General features: G+C 40.3%; 2 protein-coding genes across 3 annotated transcripts in view; one reads left to right on the top strand and one right to left on the bottom strand.

Moving 5' to 3' along the window:
- The first annotated feature begins 688 nt into the window (after window positions 1-688).
- lats1 (large tumor suppressor kinase 1) lies at window positions 689-14,279 on the top strand. 2 transcript variants are annotated; one of them, XM_028439836.1, is made up of 8 exons: window positions 689-905; window positions 1,859-2,281; window positions 5,626-5,719; window positions 6,415-7,787; window positions 8,790-9,372; window positions 10,441-10,623; window positions 10,780-10,886; window positions 11,833-14,279. In XM_028439836.1, exons 2-8 carry the CDS (start codon window positions 1,937-1,939, stop codon window positions 12,319-12,321), a joined length of 3,174 nt encoding a protein of 1,057 aa, XP_028295637.1. In that variant the 5' UTR covers window positions 689-905; window positions 1,859-1,936; the 3' UTR covers window positions 12,322-14,279. The 2 variants fall into 2 exon arrangements, with proteins under 2 accessions (XP_028295637.1, XP_028295636.1); XM_028439835.1 differs by having other exon boundaries at window positions 1,856-2,281.
- The window catches only part of rab10 (RAB10, member RAS oncogene family), a 25,436-nt gene continuing 20,476 nt past the window's right edge, over window positions 13,572-18,531 (bottom strand). The window contains exons 4-6 of the mRNA XM_028439838.1: window positions 18,036-18,125; window positions 17,086-17,187; window positions 13,572-14,449 (exon numbers count right to left, since the gene is read on the bottom strand). Coding sequence (XP_028295639.1) covers window positions 14,363-14,449; window positions 17,086-17,187; window positions 18,036-18,125 — 279 coding nt within the window. The 3' untranslated portion in view covers window positions 13,572-14,362. The remainder of the gene's footprint in view (window positions 14,450-17,085; window positions 17,188-18,035; window positions 18,126-18,531) is intronic.

Here is an 18,531-nt window from a genome sequence, read left to right as displayed (position 1 = left end):
AAAATGTTAAGAGGAATGAGATAAACCACTGTTTTACCATATTTTAATCTGTTTATCCATCCTCAGTACCCCACTCTATACATGATGCTTTGGAGGTACAGGTGCACATGGAGCACAAACACCTCCTCTCCTTACGAGACGTCTCTGAACAATACAATATGATTGATAAACTACAATCTGATGCACGTAAAACAGTGACATTTTATACCTTTTCAAGACATACACTGTATAGCCAGTAATTTGCTCCAGGTTACTGATTCATAATCTGCCCTCTATCATTCACAGTGCTAATGCTAATAAAGTTGATTCAAAAATGATATAGAAGTCAAGTTGTGGTTTTATTCAGTTTGACTATCCGCTTTGGCAAGACAGCAAGGTTATAAAAATTATGTATTTTGTAATTGTGCATAATATACGTGTGCAAATGTAATTAACAAGTATGCATGTTTTTTTCTAATTATTATTGCTGTTGTCGTTATACAGTAATAGTCCAAAATGATGTGAATATGCATGTACATTGCTTAGTTTTAGTGAAATAAATTGACGTAATCGATGCATCATTGCTTCTAGAAACAGGAAAAGCCTCAGCAACAGAATAAACATAACTGTGGTTTAGTAACAGCTATAACTCATTTACAGCTTGTAACGGCGCATTCGATTTTATTATCTCTCCACTAGGTGGCGCTGTATTGACCTCAGAGGTTGTGTAGTTGTTGTGTTTAGTCTTTAACTTGTTGTTCTTGTCATTCAGACATCTCAGGAATCCAACACAGCTTACAATCAGCCTACGACACCACACGGACTTTTTCCCGTCACACCGCGTCCTCTCTGCGGTCACAGCCCCGAGGCCTGTCGTGTGTCGGTGACCCAGGACGGAGGGCAGGAAAGCGCCCGAGGAAACTCCGGTAAATTGGCCGAGTGTCAGCTGCGCTCAAGGCTAACAGGCTAGTTAGCATCCTGCTGTTAGCAGCTTTACAGGCCTCAGTCAGCCTGTTTAACACAAAACTCACAAACTGTTGCTATTATCACTTCTTTTTATTAGTTACGCCATTTAATGTAGACCGACTGTTCAAGCTCATGTTTTTAGTTTTTAATTAGTTTGGGCTAACGCGCTCAGCTATTTATGCTAGCGTGGCTAACCAGTAGAAAATGACCAAATAATACAAAATAGGCTATATACACAGATGAATAACAACTAGACGACAGACATATTGAGGGTATATATATGTTTATTTAAGTCTGTACGTGTCAAAACACTTGTACTGCTTTCTCGCTGCTTATATAGCCTTTGTTTTCATTATTTCTGTATTTGCTGTAACGATAGAATGTCCTTTTAATCTAATAAACATGATTAAATATTACCATTCTAACTTGTTTTAAAATAAATGAGACGAGCTGCATTAAGAAACACGATAAATATGTGAAGAAATGAGATCAACATGAGCTTAACAACAAGCTTTTATAGAAGTAATAGAAGTGAATGAGCTTTTTAGTCTCAGTTAAGTCAACTACTGACATCAATGTATTGAAATATCAGCTAAAATCTAATGACAAGACAAAATAGGACAAATAAATGACGAGGAAGGATAAAGAGTTAGACGATATAAAGATTTCCTTTGTTGTTTTGATGATAATGTGATGATATTGATGTATGAAAAGCAAATTTCAACCAACAAATGCCTTGAAAAGCAGTTAATCTCATTTTATCAACTTGAAGGGCTCATACAAACATTTTTCTGTGAGCCTCGTTGCTCGCGTTTCGTTTTTTTTTTTTTTGTCGTCCAACCTGTTGGGTAACATAACATAATAAGCTCTTAAGTGCTTCCTAACATTGTTTTTGTGTTGTCTCCCACAGCAGCATGCAGATGTAAAGATCAGCATAGGTCCTTGCTGACGTCCTTTTCGTCCCCTTCGTCGTCTTCACACATGCTCTTACATGAAGAGGGGGGAGAAATCCGATGGACACAGACAGATGAGGCCCATCACCTTTCCCGCCAGCAACTACAGCGGCAACAGCCAGCAAATGCTGCAGGAAATAAGAAACAGCCTTCGTAATTTATCCAAACCTTCAGATCCACCCAAAGTGGACATTGGTGTGCCAGCCAAAATGCACCCGGAGGATTCCAGACAACAGGGGCGCTCCAGTCAGCCTAAGAACCCCCATCACAAAACCTTGCAGGAGATACGCAAGTCCCTGCTGCCTTTCGCCAATGAGCCGCTCAGCTCCAGCCCCGTCAACCAGCACAAAGCCATGGAGCCCCCCAGTGCCTGCTTTGACGAGGTGAGGGTTCATTTCAATACATTTCAATAATTTAGAGCCAAATAAAATACCTTCTCAATGAAGGTATTATGTATGAATGAAATTATGTACAGTTAAAATTACATAGAATAATGTTTGATTTGATTTATATTGATCATGTAAATTGCAACTTAAAATAAAATAAAATAAATTGACCACAAGAAATAAAACAGTATCTTGCATCTTCAAATTCTTACACATCTCAGTTTACATGAACAAAAAGATTATTTAGTTCATGTATTTGAAAGGCTACAAAAAGTAACTTGAATTTGATAACACATGATCATGTGGTCAACATATACTAATTGCTCATTTCTTGCCACACATAAAGCATGCATATTTAACTGTCACATTGGTGGTTAAATGAATCTGTTCCCACACAATTAAAATCTCTATTTTCTTCCAGAATAGTGTTTTTGTTGGTTTAGTTATCTTACCAGGGATTTAAAACTTAAGGTTAACCACAGGTGCAGGAAAGTTGATGGTCTGTAGATGTTGCAGGAGGTGAAGTAAGAAGGTGCTGAGTCATTGCACAACGTGATTTATTTTAGGTTAACAAATTGTTATATCTTGATTTTATTTGTCATTAATCATTTATAGCCTCTGTAAAAAAAAAAAAAAAAAAAAAAGCTATTTATTTCAATACTTTCTTAAGCTATAGGGAGCCATTGCAAAAAAGTCAAAAGGCCACATTAGGCCCCAGTACCGCAGGTTGCAGACCACAGCGAACATCTGTCCAAAATCACCATACACACTCACACGGATACGATCAGATAAAATTTTCACTCGCACACACTGAAAATATACTCGCATATGCGACCATTTTGGTTGCATATGCGCATATTCTCATTTGGCCATAATTGACAACTGTACTTATGCTCCCACATGAATGCGTACTTCTGACGGGCACTGTACTAGTTTATTTAATTGTAGAATACTGTAGATATTATGTTGAAGGTTAACATGCATGTAACTAATTGGTTAATAATAAATGTCAGTTTTTCTCATACCTACTGTTGCTGACTATTGTTCTCTGTTTGAGTAACATCACTTGATCAAGCCTTTTCTAACATTCACCACTACAAAATAAATAATAAAAGTATGTATGATTTGTGCTGATATCGTATCGAATCGATATCGACCAATAATCAAGGTGGCAATATTGGTATCGTATCGGAAGTGAAAAAGTTATATCGGGACATCCCTAGTTTACATTTTTATTTATCAGTGGCTTCACAGTCCTCACATTGCCAGTGTTACTGATAAAAGTTCCTTATTTTTTATGCAGTAGAATTTGTGGTTATGTACAGTATACAGTATATTTTGTGTGTATATTGATGTTTTATTTTGTATATTGACCAATGTATTGGCTATGGACAATACATTGGATATTGGCTTTTTTTATAACCCCCAATATCAGTATCAGCCCTAAAAATGCTCTATTGGTCACACTCTAAGTCATACATGTTTTTAAGGGCAAGTGTAAGTGAAATGCTCACACTGTAGAGCTTCACCCCCAATTTCACTGGATGCGGCTCTGCTGCGTAACGTCACCGGAGCTGATAGGTTTCCACTTTAGTCTATGTGTTAATTTCCACCGGGTCTGCTGCGCTGCGTGTCAGCTCCTTCCCAGCTGCGGTAGTCCGGTGTCCTCCACCAGATATACGCAGGGCTTATATTTTTGGCGGACACCGGAGCACGACACATCAATCAGCACAAAGCAAATGAAGCTAAACAGGAAATTAAGCATGTACTCCGCAATAAAATATCGGATTACTTTTCAAAATAAAACACTTCAGATTATATTTCAAGTAAATACATCACCAAAACGTCATCATGTGTAAAAACAAATTCACATCCACTATATTGATTCCTCTCGTACTGTAACTACACTGTAAACTGCAGCAACTTTGATTTAGTTTATGTTTTACTGGTGCAGTTTTATCTCTGCTCTGTTGGCTGTTGCTAAAAAATGTGGCTATGACAAATCCAGAGTCTCCAACCTTCTTGTACTCCTTCGTTAGCAACACTGACCTGTTTGTCTGTTTATTGTTGCGTTTATAATACATAACTGCGTTCTCACGTGATTATATAAATATTGTGAGAACTGCTCTGTCTCATGATGTCACAGTCGTTCAAACGGAGTGCACCGCGGCGCACTCCAAACACAACCGGTGTGAATTACTGGACGGCAGACAGCGGTGAAATACCGGATCGGTGCCGTGGCGCAGCGGAGACGTATCCAGTGGAAACCCCGGGTTACAGCTGATGATGTTGCCTGATGGAAATGTCTATGATGTGACAGTATCGACCCTTGTGAAACTCTGAGAAACCCTGCTGATTTAGTAAGGAGCTGTCATTCTGTACATGTCTATGTAATTATGCATAATGGCTTTGTGCAGAACTATGTGAGAAATGTAAAGCACGTAAAGTGGAATGACAGGCTCGTGCAGCCCTGGCCGGGTGCTCAGGTGGTTACCCGGGTAGCATCCGATGCTTGTTTACCTCAGGTATGAAGTGGAAAGGCGTGCAGCAGGAGTTTCTTTACTGGAATGTTCCTCTGCTTTGTTTGGGAGCAGGTTTGAAATCCACAACTCTTTAGAGTAACTGTCATGGATTTATGTAGCATTATTTATGAGAATCAGTTGTTTAGTGAATTAAAATAATAAAAAAAACCTTTTCTATCATAGAAATCAAAGTCTATCAAAGTATTTACATTTTTGGACGCTTCCGAAATCAAACTTTATTAATTTGCTCTTAGCTGGAATGTTTTTTTTTTTTTTTTTTTTCAAAAACAATATTGTTGCCCAAAATGTAGCAATAAGATTATTTTTATATGTAGTATTTGGACACAATAAGACAGGCGGAAAGCACAAAACGATATGAACGCAGAGCAGTAAATTATAATCAGCATTTCCCCATCCATAAACTTAGAATCAAATTAAAAGATAAATGGATAAAATAATAAAATAGTGCAAAAAGCTGTGTACATTCATTCTTTGCAAACAGAATAATATGCAAATAATGCAGACGTCATTAAATAAAGTTTTGTAATTCACATTGAATTAACTGTTATTAAGCTGACAAGATAAGAATATTTCATCATAAGATGTATGAGGAGCGGAGTCCATGTGAGAATATCATATTCATACCAAAAATTAAGAATAGATGAGGAAAGTGCTGATGTGTTAATTTTCTGAGATTTTATAACAGCTTTATAGTTCATATGGATAATAACTGTATTATTAGGTTTGTTTATTTTTACCTTCTTATTGTTTTTTTACATTCCAGTTTACTAATGTGTGTTGTTTGTTGTTTCCTCACAGATAAGCAACATTCGTGATGCAGATTACATCAGTAAACCCAGTTATCAGGATCTAATGAGGGAACAGATGACTCCGGGTAACCCCAAAGCCTCAGGTATGATTCATTCATTAGGAATCACTGCTGTTATCAGCTCTGCTCCGTCACTCTGTGAATGATTTAAGAAGGAAAGACCGTTCAGACTGACCGAGGGACAGACCTACTGGATTCTGGAGCACAGCGGGGGGGCCACAAAAATTGGATTCTTTGATCCAAGGGCCTCATTATCAAGATTCCTGGCAGCATTTAGAATAATGAGCAATCGGAGCAATAATACAGGAAACGGCACAAGGTTTATGTCTACTTTTGTTGTCGTTTTGTATCATGTTCATGTTGTATATTCAAGTCATTTTATATAATTTTGTTGTCTATTTTTATGTGTTTTGTAATTTTTTCTAGTTTCCAGGTCATTTTGTGTGTTTAAGGAGTCAATTGTTTTGGAGTTGCCCATGTTTGATTGTTGAACTTCATGTAACATTAATAATGTGCAAATTTTTAGAAACCAAATTTTTGGTTGATTGAAGAAAATGGGCAAAATATTAAAGTAGGAAAGCGTGTCAAAGATTGAACCTGTTCTTAGTGTTTTAATTTGGTATTTGACAACCATCTTCAGGTTCTGGACTGGAGTGTAGAAACATATAACGCTCACCCACTTTAGATCTGATTAAACTGCTTTGCATACAAACCAGTTGACTGAAACGGAGACCCCTGAAACAGAGCCGTCCTCTGATGTGTGTTTCCTGTCCGTGTAGGTGCGTCTCACATGCAGCAGGCGGTGCTGAGACGGCCGAGCTGGAAAGGCTCCAAAGAGTCTCTGGTCCATCGTCATGGCCCCATCATGGTGGAGGGCGTGATGTACCGTTCCGACAGTCCAGGTCCGCCCCCGGCCTTTCCTCAGGGCCACCCCCCCAATGTGCAGAGGGTCAACCCGCCGCCGCCGCCCCAGGTCCGCAGCGTCACTCCTCCACCTAACCGCGGCGCCTCATCGTGGGAGAACAGTCAACCACAGAAGCGAAACTCGGTGAACATGGATTACCTCGTGCCTCGCTTCTCCCCAGTGCCCCAGGGCGCCTGGCCCGACCCCTACCCCTCAGGAGCTACTCAAAACCAGAGAGGAATGAGTCCAGGTCCTGTGAGCCATCAGCCCATCATCATGCAGAGTTCGGGGGGTAATAAGTTCACCTTCCCCCCTAGCTGGTCTCAGAACGGCTCGGCTCAGACGGACTACCTGTTAGGGAGCAGAGGGCAGCCCCCTCCTCCTTATCCAATCAGCAGCAGGCACAGTCCCAGCGATCAGCCCAGCGCTCCGGCCTCGTCTCCGTCTTACATCAATGGAGGAAACATTCCCCAGTCCATGCTGGTTCCCAATCGGAACAGTCCCAACCTGGACATGTACGCCATGGGTCCTCTTCAGTCCTGGAGCTCCTCCCAGCCTCAGGCCCCATCAGGGAACGCCACCAACCAGGATCTTTCCCCGTCCTGGCAGCACTCCAACTCCTTCAACAGCCAACAGCTGAGCAGTAGAGCGTCCCACCCACCCAGCTCTCAGCCGTCTGCCACCACCGTCACCGCCATCCCTCAGGCTCCCGTCCTGCAGCCCGTTAAGAGCATGCCAGTGCAGAAACCCGAGCTGCACACAGCTGTCGCTCCCACCCACCCCCCATGGATTCAGCAGGTTCCTCCATCTTCTGCTGCGCCCGCCTACCCTGAGCCAGCGGCTGCTGAGGCTCCCAGCTATCAGGGCCCGCCCCCCCCTTACCCTAAGCATCTCCTCCAGCAGCAGGCGACACCCGGCCCTCCAGCGTACGACCCCGGGAGACTCGGACCAGGCCGGGAAGAACCTTCAGAAGAGGAGAGCAGCAACGGAGCCCCCAAAGAAAAAGCAGCGTCTGAAAGCCCCGACAGTGCCGCTGCCTCAGAGAAGGAGAACAAGCAAATCACCACTTCACCAGTTCCCGTGCGGCGCAAAACCAAGGACGAGGAGCGCAGAGGAGAGTCGGGCCGAGTGGCCCAGTACGCACCGCAGGCCTTCAAGTTCTTCATGGAGCAGCACGTGGAGAACATCCTGAAGAACCACCAGCAGAGGATTCGAAGGAGGAAGCAGCTGGAGACAGAGATGCAGAGGGTGGGAACACTTTCACTCTCCTCCCGTTTCCAAACACTTCAATTCCACTCTTTACTGTTTCCAACCTTTGCTTTCCTGACTGTCAGATCTGCTGCTTTGTTTTCTCAGCTGTTCTGTCTTTGTCTTTTTCTCTGCTGGCTATTACTTACAGCTGATCTGAAAGGTAACACAATCTCTCACACACACACTTCAGGAGGGTGTGTTATTGTCACTCTGTGGCAGTCAGTGCAGCTGCTCTGACAGCACGACTTAATGAAAAGGTTGATGTTTTAGTTTAAATTGTATTTGTCCATCTTGATGGATAATCTAAGAAGTTTTTAGTCTTTTTTTTTCTTTTTTTACTGCATTTTATTAAACTAGATTTATATTTGGCAAAGTTAAAGTATAAAATTTGAGTTGTTTAAGATTGTGTTTGAATTCTAAAAATATGTAATTATTATTTTTGTATCAATTACTAGACATTTTAGGCAACCCCACATATGGTGTCCCGACCCCAAGGTTGAAAAACACTGCATAATGGCCAACATTTTCCAACAAATCTTTGCCTAAAACAGTGGGTCTCAAAGAGGGCGGCCTACCCCCGACCCCCCAAAATGTAAAATGTATTTTTTGGCTTTATTATTTCTTTATTATTGCTGTTCTAATATTAAAGTTTTGAAGAAGAAAAATCACAAGTTTTACCGTTTAAATTTTTTACCCACTTTGTTGAAATTTTGTCCGGCTTGACAATTAGTTGATATGTTTGGTGTCACATGATGGAAAATGCTCCAGCTTTCAGTGATGAGTGGGTCACGTTTCATTTTGGGTTAACAACAGATCTGTAGAATGAGACACTTGTTTACAGACTGTTTGATGTTGTGTAGAGTTGCATGTTCTCTGCCACTAAAGAAAATATTCAGCATGTGTGTGCTGTGTTGCGTTTCTTGTAATGGCAGCTCCTTGTTTGTTGTCAGTAGCAGCGTTAGCAGTACTGCGTGTAACTGTTGTTCTGTCTCATGTCAGGTGGGTTTGTCCTCAGAGGCCCAGGAGCAGATGCGGATGATGCTCTGTCAGAAAGAATCCAACTATATCCGACTGAAAAGAGCCAAGATGGAAAAATCTATGTTTAAACGAATCAAGACTTTAGGGATCGGCGCCTTCGGCGAAGTGTGCCTGGCCAGGAAGGAGGACACGAGCGCGCTGTACGCTATGAAGACGCTCCGTAAGAAGGACGTACTGCTGAGGAACCAAGTGGCCCACGTCAAGGCTGAGAGGGACATCCTGGCTGAGGCCGACAATGAGTGGGTGGTGCGTCTCTACTACTCCTTCCAGGACAAGGACAGCCTGTACTTTGTGATGGAGTACATCCCAGGAGGAGACATGATGAGCCTCCTGATCCGCCTTGGCATCTTCAGAGAAGAACTAGCTCAGTTCTACATCGCAGAGCTGACCTGCGCCGTGGAGAGCGTCCACAAGATGGGTTTCATCCACCGGGACATCAAGCCCGACAACATCTTGATCGACCGGGATGGACACATTAAGCTCACTGACTTTGGGCTCTGCACGGGTTTCCGCTGGACGCACGACTCCAAGTACTACCAGAGCGGTGAGCGCACGCACGCATCAGTCATGCTTTTTCAAGTTGTCGTTGCAAATCATTTTTATGTTATACAGTTGTGTTCAGGGTTCTCACCAGCAATTTCTCACAGCATAGGGGGATTGCACGATGGTCAAGCAAGTGTCACCAGCACGAGTGTTGTAAGGGGGTCCAGGCACATGCCCCCCAAAATTTCATTTTGTTGAAATTTTGTCGCAGAAAATAAAAAATGTATAACCCTCTGACAGCCAAATATGGTGAAGTAAAGCTGAAGTTTTGGGGTTTTTGTTTTTATACTTTGTTACTGTTTCACTTTAAAGCCAAAAGTGATTAATTAAAAGGGTCATAATGAATGTAGTTAGTTAGTCATGCTTTGTACAGGTCGTCCACTAATAAATACTGTAAAGACAAGAAATCACATTTCATTCAAAAGACTGATTCAAAGAAGTGTTTTCAAATATAAATTGGGTATATATTGGACGGTGATAATGAGTTAAAAGCGGAGGACGCACACAGTAGAGCTTTAATCTGACCTAAAAAGAAGACGTGACCCAGTTTGAGCTCGACAGAACACGGTCCGAACCCGTCCAACCCGAATGAGCTCAAACTCGTTTCATCCCGACCGTATTCACATTCGTGCGTGTGCACGCAGAATGATCCGTTGAGAGTTATAAACATGACGAGCAGCTTCATGTGCCGCTACATGCTACATCTGGCCGTTTATAGTGGACAGAGGATGTACACAGGCAGCATCGGGGGCAGCTAAGTGACTGCAGGGGTCCTCAGATGAAGATGGGGTCATTCGAGCAAATTGCCTGTATTAAATAGAGTTAAAGAGTTAAAATAACCCATGCACACCTGCAAGTCCATGTGTGCAACAATTATTTCGACAGTAACGATTAATGAAGTAAAAAAACAACAGAAACACTGTGTAGGAGCCGACATCATTCCACGGGGGAGCAAAATGACACCGTAGGGGCCCCCCACACTCAACGAGTGTTTGGTGATCTCGTGTGAACATCATGTCATTAAAGAAACATTTGAAAGCTGACAAACGTGGATGTTCTCCGTCTGTAGGCGACCACGTCAGACAGGACAGCATGGACTTCAGCAAGGAATGGGAGGATGCTGCAAACTGCCGCTGCTCGGACCGCCTAAAGCCTCTGGAGAGGAGGAAGGCCCGGCAGCACAAGCGCTGTTTGGCTCACTCACTGGTGGGAACGCCCAACTACATCGCCCCAGAAGTCCTGCTCAGGACAGGTGAGCCACAGCTCAAATATGCCTGGATGAGCCCAACTCCTCAAAATACTAACGGGACATAAAGAGCCTCAAAGATGTTTGAAAAAAGCCAACACTAAAAACTCTGATTGATAAGAAAGTAGAAATGGATCACACTCAGACTTTCTCTCTCTGCAGGATACACGCAGCTCTGTGATTGGTGGAGCGTTGGCGTCATACTGTACGAGATGGTTGTAGGACAGCCGCCCTTTTTAGCGACCACGCCTCAGGAGACACAGCAGAAGGTTTGGAAAGAATATTGAATACAACTTGAAAAACAAAATGATAAATTATACATACAATAAATTTGAGTTACTGTAAAATGATTTTTGTAAACCATCTCAATTAGAATTTTTTATTGAATAAAAGATACATAAATATCCAGTTAGAGTAATTTAAACATATTTAAAAGTAGTAAATACAACAAAAATATCTAGTAATGAAATGTTCAAGTCTAAACTCAGGCAACATTTTAATATGGATTAAATTTGTAGTCCTGTCAATATTCTTATACATAGGGTAACCATATTTTGATTTCCAAAAAAGAGGAGACTTTGGTGGAACCCGGTAGTATTCAACGTTTCCTTGAATGTACCTTGTAGATAAATAAGTTATTGTCCGTAAGGTTTAAACATGAATTTCTCTTTTTATAACAAAGTCAATCACCTTTATTATGATTACAACAATCTGTCCTTGAAAAATATAATTTAAACCTTCTTAAAATCCCTATCATTGAAACAATGAGAAACATCTACTAGAAATTAAAACTACAGCAAAAAAAACCTCAAGGCTTATTGAACAAATAAATAACTATTAAACTCCTTAGCTTTTAGAAACTGGTGCGATAGAGCAAATATGAGTAGAGTTATTTAAATTAACTTATTCTCCAAGATGCGTTCAGGGTCCCTGGGAAATCCGGACATTTTCATCTATTTATACAATCCGGCCGGACAAGACGTAAAAAGAGGACCTGTCTTGGTAAATCCTGACGTATGGTCACCCTATTAAACACAAAAGTAATGCATGAGTTAGTTTAGTGCAGATTATAAACAAAATCATCAAAAATCTATTTAGAAAATGGCCAGTTTATTTGACGTAAATTGTGATTTTCTAAAGATTGACTGAGTGAGACGTTTGTTCTGTGCTTTGACGTGTCCGGTTCCTTCTTTGTTTTGTTTGTGTTCCCATCAGGTGATAAACTGGAAGTCCACACTGCACATCCCTCCGCCCGCCAAGCTCAGTGCCGAGGCGTCGGACCTCATCGTCAAATTGTGTCGCGGGCCCGAGGACCGCCTGGGAAAGAACGGCGCCGACGAGATCAAGGCTCATCCCTTCTTCCTCAGCATCAACTTCTCCAGCGACCTGCGGCAGCAGGCGGCGCCATACGTTCCCACCATTGCGCACTCCACAGATACGTCAAACTTCGACGCAGTGGACCCAGACAAGCTGTGGAGCAGCGATGGCGACGGTGAGGACAGCCTTAGCGACACGTTGAACGGTTGGTTCCGTAACGGAAAGCATCCAGAACACGCTTTCTACGAGTTCACCTTCCGACGCTTCTTCGACGATAACGGACACCCGTACAGCTGCCCCAAGCCCATCGAGTATGACGGATACGAGGATGAGTCGGAGGAGGCGGAGCCAGAAACCACACCTGGGCGAGACATGGTCTACGTGTAGATGATGGTGGTTCTGAAAGTCTAAACGATAACTCCCCGAATGAAACAAATCATTCTTAGTATTTGTACGCCAACATCGAACAAACTTTTAATCTGTTGGTTTCAGGATTAAGTTAATCCAGCGTTTGCTCATGGCTGTCAATTCATATTCAAGTTAGCGTGATGTTATTCCAGAATCAACTGTAAGTTAACAGGTTTATGTGAAGGTTTTGTCAAATGTACCTTTAATTTAACATCAAACTTAGGTTTGCTTTGTCAAATATCTCCTCAATTTTAATTGACGTTAGCTCTGATCATTAGCCTAATATGGACAGTTAACCATGATGACTCAACCTCAAAACCCACCTATGTTTGACTCAAATGAACCTAAAGTTAACACTTAAGCAGACATCAACTTGAATCTGAAGTTGATCTTAATGTATGTGTACTAAGTCAAATCAGGGAATTTAAAGGATATGTAAAGTTAGTCTGACAGTAATAACACAATGAAATTATCTAAAGTTAACCTTAACCCAGAATAATCTATAAACAGACTTTATTGCTGATTTCACGGTTACCCTGAAACTAGTAGTTGATCCTGTGGTTTAACTCTAAGTGAACCTCAGCCTGTGACTCACCCTTTCCTTAATTTATTCCACTGATCATGTGACCACTGAAGATATAATTTATATTGTGAAGGATGTTTTCGTGGTGGAAATGAACGGGGTTTAATTCTTTGCTGTGCCTTGTTTAATCCTTCACCAAATATTAGAGGGTTGGTCATAATCAGACTTAAACAGTGAACGAGCTAAGCTAGGACTTTGTATCTAATTTATACATGTATTTATAAATTTAACTGCACAATGGGTGTAAATACTGGATTTCCCACTGTGTCTAACGATTACATTTAAGAATAGTTTGGTGGGTTTATTCATGCTGTCTCTCAACCAAAGCACTAAATAGGTAATATTTCACGTGTAGGGAGGATTTCTGAATGTAGACACCGTCGATCTGCACTGGCTTTGTTTTATTTTTGTGTACATGGTCACTGAGGAGGGGGTTGGGACTAGGGTGACGAATAAAGAATGTTTTTTAAAAACAGGTTCATGTCAATGTCAGCTGATTTTTTAGGGATTGAATAAATATATGTAATGGACCAATGACAATCAGTGGGACACACGTAGTTTTTTTTCCCATCAAAGTTGAAAGAAAACCAAGCAGATGAGAAATTAAGGAATCAGACGCCATTGAGGACAGACAAGTTCACTTAAACAAGCTTATTTTTTTTAATAGTTCTGCAAAATTGTTTGAACTTCCAAAGAGAACTTGGATACCTCCCGCCCACAGTTACCCAGAAGCAAACGTTACAGAAACGCTTCCACCCCAAAGAACTCTGCATGCAGGGAAGAAAAAAACCCAAAGAAATCAATCGCACAGGTAGAAAGAAAATAAACAGGACAAACGGGATGTCGTTCTCTTGGCTGGAGGAGAAATTCAAACTTTTAAGCCTCAGTTCGGACAAAGCCGGCAAAAGTATTCAGCCGCCCACCACACAGCCCCGCCCCTTTCTTCCATATAAGGCACAGGACAAAATAAACCCCTCCCCCGTGTACAAAAGGGGCCGGCCATGCCTCTGTCGGTAACAAATCCTAAAGGACCAAATACGGTTAAACGTAATCCTCACTAAGAGTATAAAATGTTAATCATTCGTCAGAAGTTTTATACTTTCCTTTTTTTTCTTAGTTTACTCTGAAAGTTAAAGGGCATCCACCCAGGTGATCTCAGGCAAAGAAGAGGTTAAAAAAAAAAAAAAAACTCATTTTTAAACACACATTATTCTTAAACATTTAAAACATGACAAGAAACAAAAGTGAATTTCTCTTTTTATCAGAAATAAAAATGATCAGATGCAGAGCGGGGAGACACGGTGAGGAGGGTTAGACGAGTGAAGTGGTTTATCATCGGTTTATTGGGACAGACGGTGTCAGTGTGCAAGAAAACTCATGAGACAGGTTAGAGGACGAGAGTTAAGAGTGTGTGTGTGTGTGGGGAACAGGAGTTGTTCAACTGCAGCACTTGCTCTTCCAGCCTGTGACTCCGCCTCCACTGCTGATGTCCACATTTTCACTGTTGGGCTCTTTTACGGGCGTCTGTGGAACAAAACAAACTGTTACATGTGCCACACACCACGTGTTTCTAAACGTCATTTATTATTTTGCTAATCAATTATTCATGAAAGGGAAATGGTATGTTCAGCAATATTTGTTTGAACCAAAAATCCTCTTAAGCTTTATCCTTTAATCAATCAATACATTTAGGATCACTCGCTCCAAAAAAGTTGTAAAAGATTGAAATTGCTACTCAAAAGATCTCCACTGTCAACACTTAGTTTATTGATATCGTAAAGTTTAGCACATTGCATTGTGGGATGTGGAGTCATGTAAATAGATAAGTGTTTTTAATTTTACTGTAATACAAACTTCAAGCTGAAATTTTAACCTGCATGTTTTTTTTTTTTCAGTAAATGATCTTTAATTTATTGATAAACACAATAAATTTATCGTTTTTTTTTTTTTATTGTGCATCTCCAGCAGCTTTAAATAAACACTTGTTAAACAACATTCTCTGAATAGTAATAAATTAAAGTAAAACAAAAGTTCAGCAATAAAATATTGACATTTAACTTAAAAAGTATAACAACTTCAATTTGACATTTTTTGGCAGTGATGATGTGCAACGCTTATAGCTGTTTTAACTCCAGTATCTATTAAATGCAGTCATTACTGAAACATCAAGGTGGCTTTAGTTTGATATCTCATTAAATCTAAAAACTTATGTTAAGTTTGTTGTTTTACACAAATAATTTACACATTTTTCTGCCTTAGTTTAAACCACCGGTGTCAAACTCAAGGCCGGAGGGTCAAATCTGGCCTGCCAGAGCCCCCACTTTGGCCTGCAGAAGAACTTTAGAATCTTGGAATATATTTTATTAAATTACAACAACATAAATGATAAATAAATTGATGACCCTTCCCAATATACATTTGTAATTTTTTGTTGCTCAGTCACACGATTTATGCAATTTTTAAATTGCAAATTGTTTACTAGAAACTACTCCAACATATGTCCTCAAATTACATTAAAAATGTCATTTAAAAAAAGTTGAACATCCTGGAGTTATGTCTGTGGCATGAAGAAATACATTTTCACTTGGAATATCCTTAAGTATAAAAATGTTGAAAATAAAGGATAGTGTTGGTGGAAGATGCTGCTATAAAAAGCTAACGCTGCGTGTACTGCTCCCACACTTCACACACTCGCTGTCTTTCATTTCAGTAAACGTTCATCGCTACTTTGGCCTCGCTCAGCTGACAGCTCCATGCTTCTATTGGTAACTATGGCAACGGTTCAATAGCAGGAGTAAAATCAGTCCAGGTGAAACGCAGCATGATGAGGTAACACTAATTAAACCAACTCATTAGCAGCACGTTTGCTGCAGTTCAGCTGAGCAGGAAACGCTGATCGACAGTTTTGACTTGAAATGTGAGTATTTGTCACAAATCAACATGAGTACTTTCAAAAACTACACTGATTGATGTGAACAGATCATGTTCAGGAAGAAATATGCAAATACTGAATTAGACCAGATATTTAGTAATACTAGGGGTGGGCAATATGGGAAAAAAAATGAAAAATCACGATTTTTTTTTGTAAAATCACGATCACAAATTTCTCTTTTTTTTCCTTAATTCAGACCATTTAGACTATTTTAAAGTTATTTACCAATAAAACAAACAAATTCACCCACTTAAAACCATCGCCCTAAAAGGAATAAAAGATCAGGGTAATTTTCAAACATTTTTAAAAATGTATGTAAGCAATTTTTAAAACTGGTTCAAAGTACAATTAACATCAAATTAAAAGGATGACGAGTCATTTTAGTCACAGTCTTTTTACTTTGATTAACAAAAGTGGTGTAGCATTAGCAACACTTGCTACATAACAAGACAGCAGATCAGTCTAGTGATTAACATTTGTTTCTGAGGTGAAACATGTTAATAAAATCCTACTTTAGGCAGTTATTTTAATCATTTTCCATAGTTTGGGGGGGAAGCAGAGCATACTTTCTGTGGTAATTTAGCTCTGATTACTGTAATTCTTTGGTGTGTCTGTAATACTAATATGAGCCTGAAGAGTAAATGGTGTGATTTGCCAGAGAAAAAACAAACCTTTTGGATGTGCTATGTATGAGAAACAGACGTAAAATGTGCTCATAGAACGTATGATTTCAGATGTGAAGTTAGTTTGTTACTGAATGCTGTGATTGCTTTACCATCAATGTATTCATGACTTAGACGTCACAGTATCAGTAATTAATTGAGCTGCCAATAGAAAAAAAATGCAGGATAGAATAAATGTGTTTAAGCACATGGTTTAAAGTCCTTTCCCTGATAATCAATGAAACATGTGGAGCAACTGTGTAAGTTTTATTTAGTTGCAAAAAAAAAAAAACAATAAATAATATTTATCAAAATTTTGTTCCGTGTTCATCCGAAGAAAACTTGATGAATTTTTTGCACTTTTAGATAAAAACGTCACGTTTGTAATTGTAAAAGGCATCTTCTCATTTCTGACTGAAAGTGTAAACAAAAAAAGCTGCTAAACATTTCAGCTTCTCCAGTCAGAACAAGAATCAAACTGTACAATGCAAAGCCAGTGTATGAAAAACCCTGCAGTTACACTCGTACTCACTTGCTGCATGCGTGCGTCTGTTTAGTGAGCTCACCTTTCTGAGGATGTCTTCTGCTAATGTGAGGAAACCCTTTTCGATGTTGATGTTGGCCTTAGCACTCGTCTCAAAAAACCTAATGCCGTGCTCCCGCGCGATCTGAAGAGGAAAGAAAACAGCAGCGTGTCAAAATTCATGAAGCGGACAAGAAAACATGAGTCACCATTTTTTTTAATCACACACGTCCGAATCCAGGTCTGGTGTGTGTGTGCGTGTGTGTGTTGCTCAACGTGTGGCCTTGAACTCATGCACATGTCTTCACTGGCTCAGGCTGATGTAATGGGATCGTCTGAACCACGCCTGACATTAAATCAAACCCTGAGTGAGTTCAGAGTTAGTGAGTTGAGTCGTTTCAACTCTTCAACATGAATCCCAACACTTCAGTAAAAGCACAAAATAACTGTGCGACTTTTCAGGGCCAATCAATAAAGATTTATGAGAGACTTTCTCCGTACAAAGCGAGGACACGTGCTAGCATCTAATCCAATCATAACTTTAAATGACAGAAAGGTCACTGACATCTGATTGGTTTCTTCAGACTGGGCTGTTCTCCCCCGTCACATAAATGTTAAAACTGCTGGAGATGAAAAGATTTCATAATACAAAGTAAAAACACTTCTATCCATCCCATAATACAATGTGCCAAACTTATGAGTGTTACAGTGGAGATAAAAAACAAACTTTTGAGGCAATTTCAAACTTTTTATCTTTTTTTCAATTAAATCATCCTTGATTTGTTGATCTGAGGCCTACACTTTATCTCTCTATCTGATAAAAGATGTTCGTCCGTTTCCAGATTCCTGCACTGTTGGAATCAAAATATTCAATGTGATTGTGATCGACTTAATGACACATTGTCTCAGCTCAGCAGAACAAAGAGGCAGCAACACGTCAGCCAATCAGAGCACAGGACGCTGATGACAAAAAGGAGCTGAGCTCCGTCTCACCTGCTCCCCCTTGGCTTTTGGTACGACCCGCTTGTCCTCCATGTCACACTTGTTGCCTAGCAGCATTCGCTCAACGTCCTCATTTGCATGCTGCAGAATAAAAAAAAATTAATATATATATATATCTTAAAAAAGGCAGGTGAAAACAATCCTGAGTGACGCGTTAACTTAACATCAACCTTTATTAACACAGAGTGTAAATCTGTTCCTGTGACCTATGGAACTCAAGGTCACAGGTTTGCTTTAGAACCACCAGCAGCAGCCCCTCAATGTCACCTATGGTTTGTGTTTTGGAATTAAACATGTGAAACACCAACATGATCCAGAGGTATGTATGAACTGTTTTTCAAAATAAAACATCAAATGCATGTTTCAAAATAAAGCTTTTAATTCATCTTTAAAGGCACAATAAGTCCAGACTGGAGTTATTTATCAAGTTTATTAGAGACTGAGAAGCTTCCAATGGTAGAAAAAAATTGGAAAAATAAAAAATAAA

Source organism: Gouania willdenowi, chromosome 24, assembly GCF_900634775.1.
Source record: "Gouania willdenowi chromosome 24, fGouWil2.1, whole genome shotgun sequence".
Lineage (NCBI taxonomy): Eukaryota > Metazoa > Chordata > Actinopteri > Blenniiformes > Gobiesocidae > Gouania > Gouania willdenowi.
This window is presented reverse-complemented; position numbering and strand designations above follow the sequence as displayed.

Excerpts from the sequence above, each read along its gene's own strand:
- lats1 (XM_028439836.1), top strand. The coding sequence starts at position 1,937 with ATGAAGAGGGGGGAGAAATCCGATGGACACAGACAGATGAGGCCCATC. Across the intron at positions 7,788-8,789 it reads TGGAGACAGAGATGCAGAGG|GTGGGTTTGTCCTCAGAGGC; the intron begins GTGGGAACACTT and ends GTCTCATGTCAG. Across the intron at positions 9,373-10,440 it reads CTCCAAGTACTACCAGAGCG|GCGACCACGTCAGACAGGAC; the intron begins GTGAGCGCACGC and ends CTCCGTCTGTAG.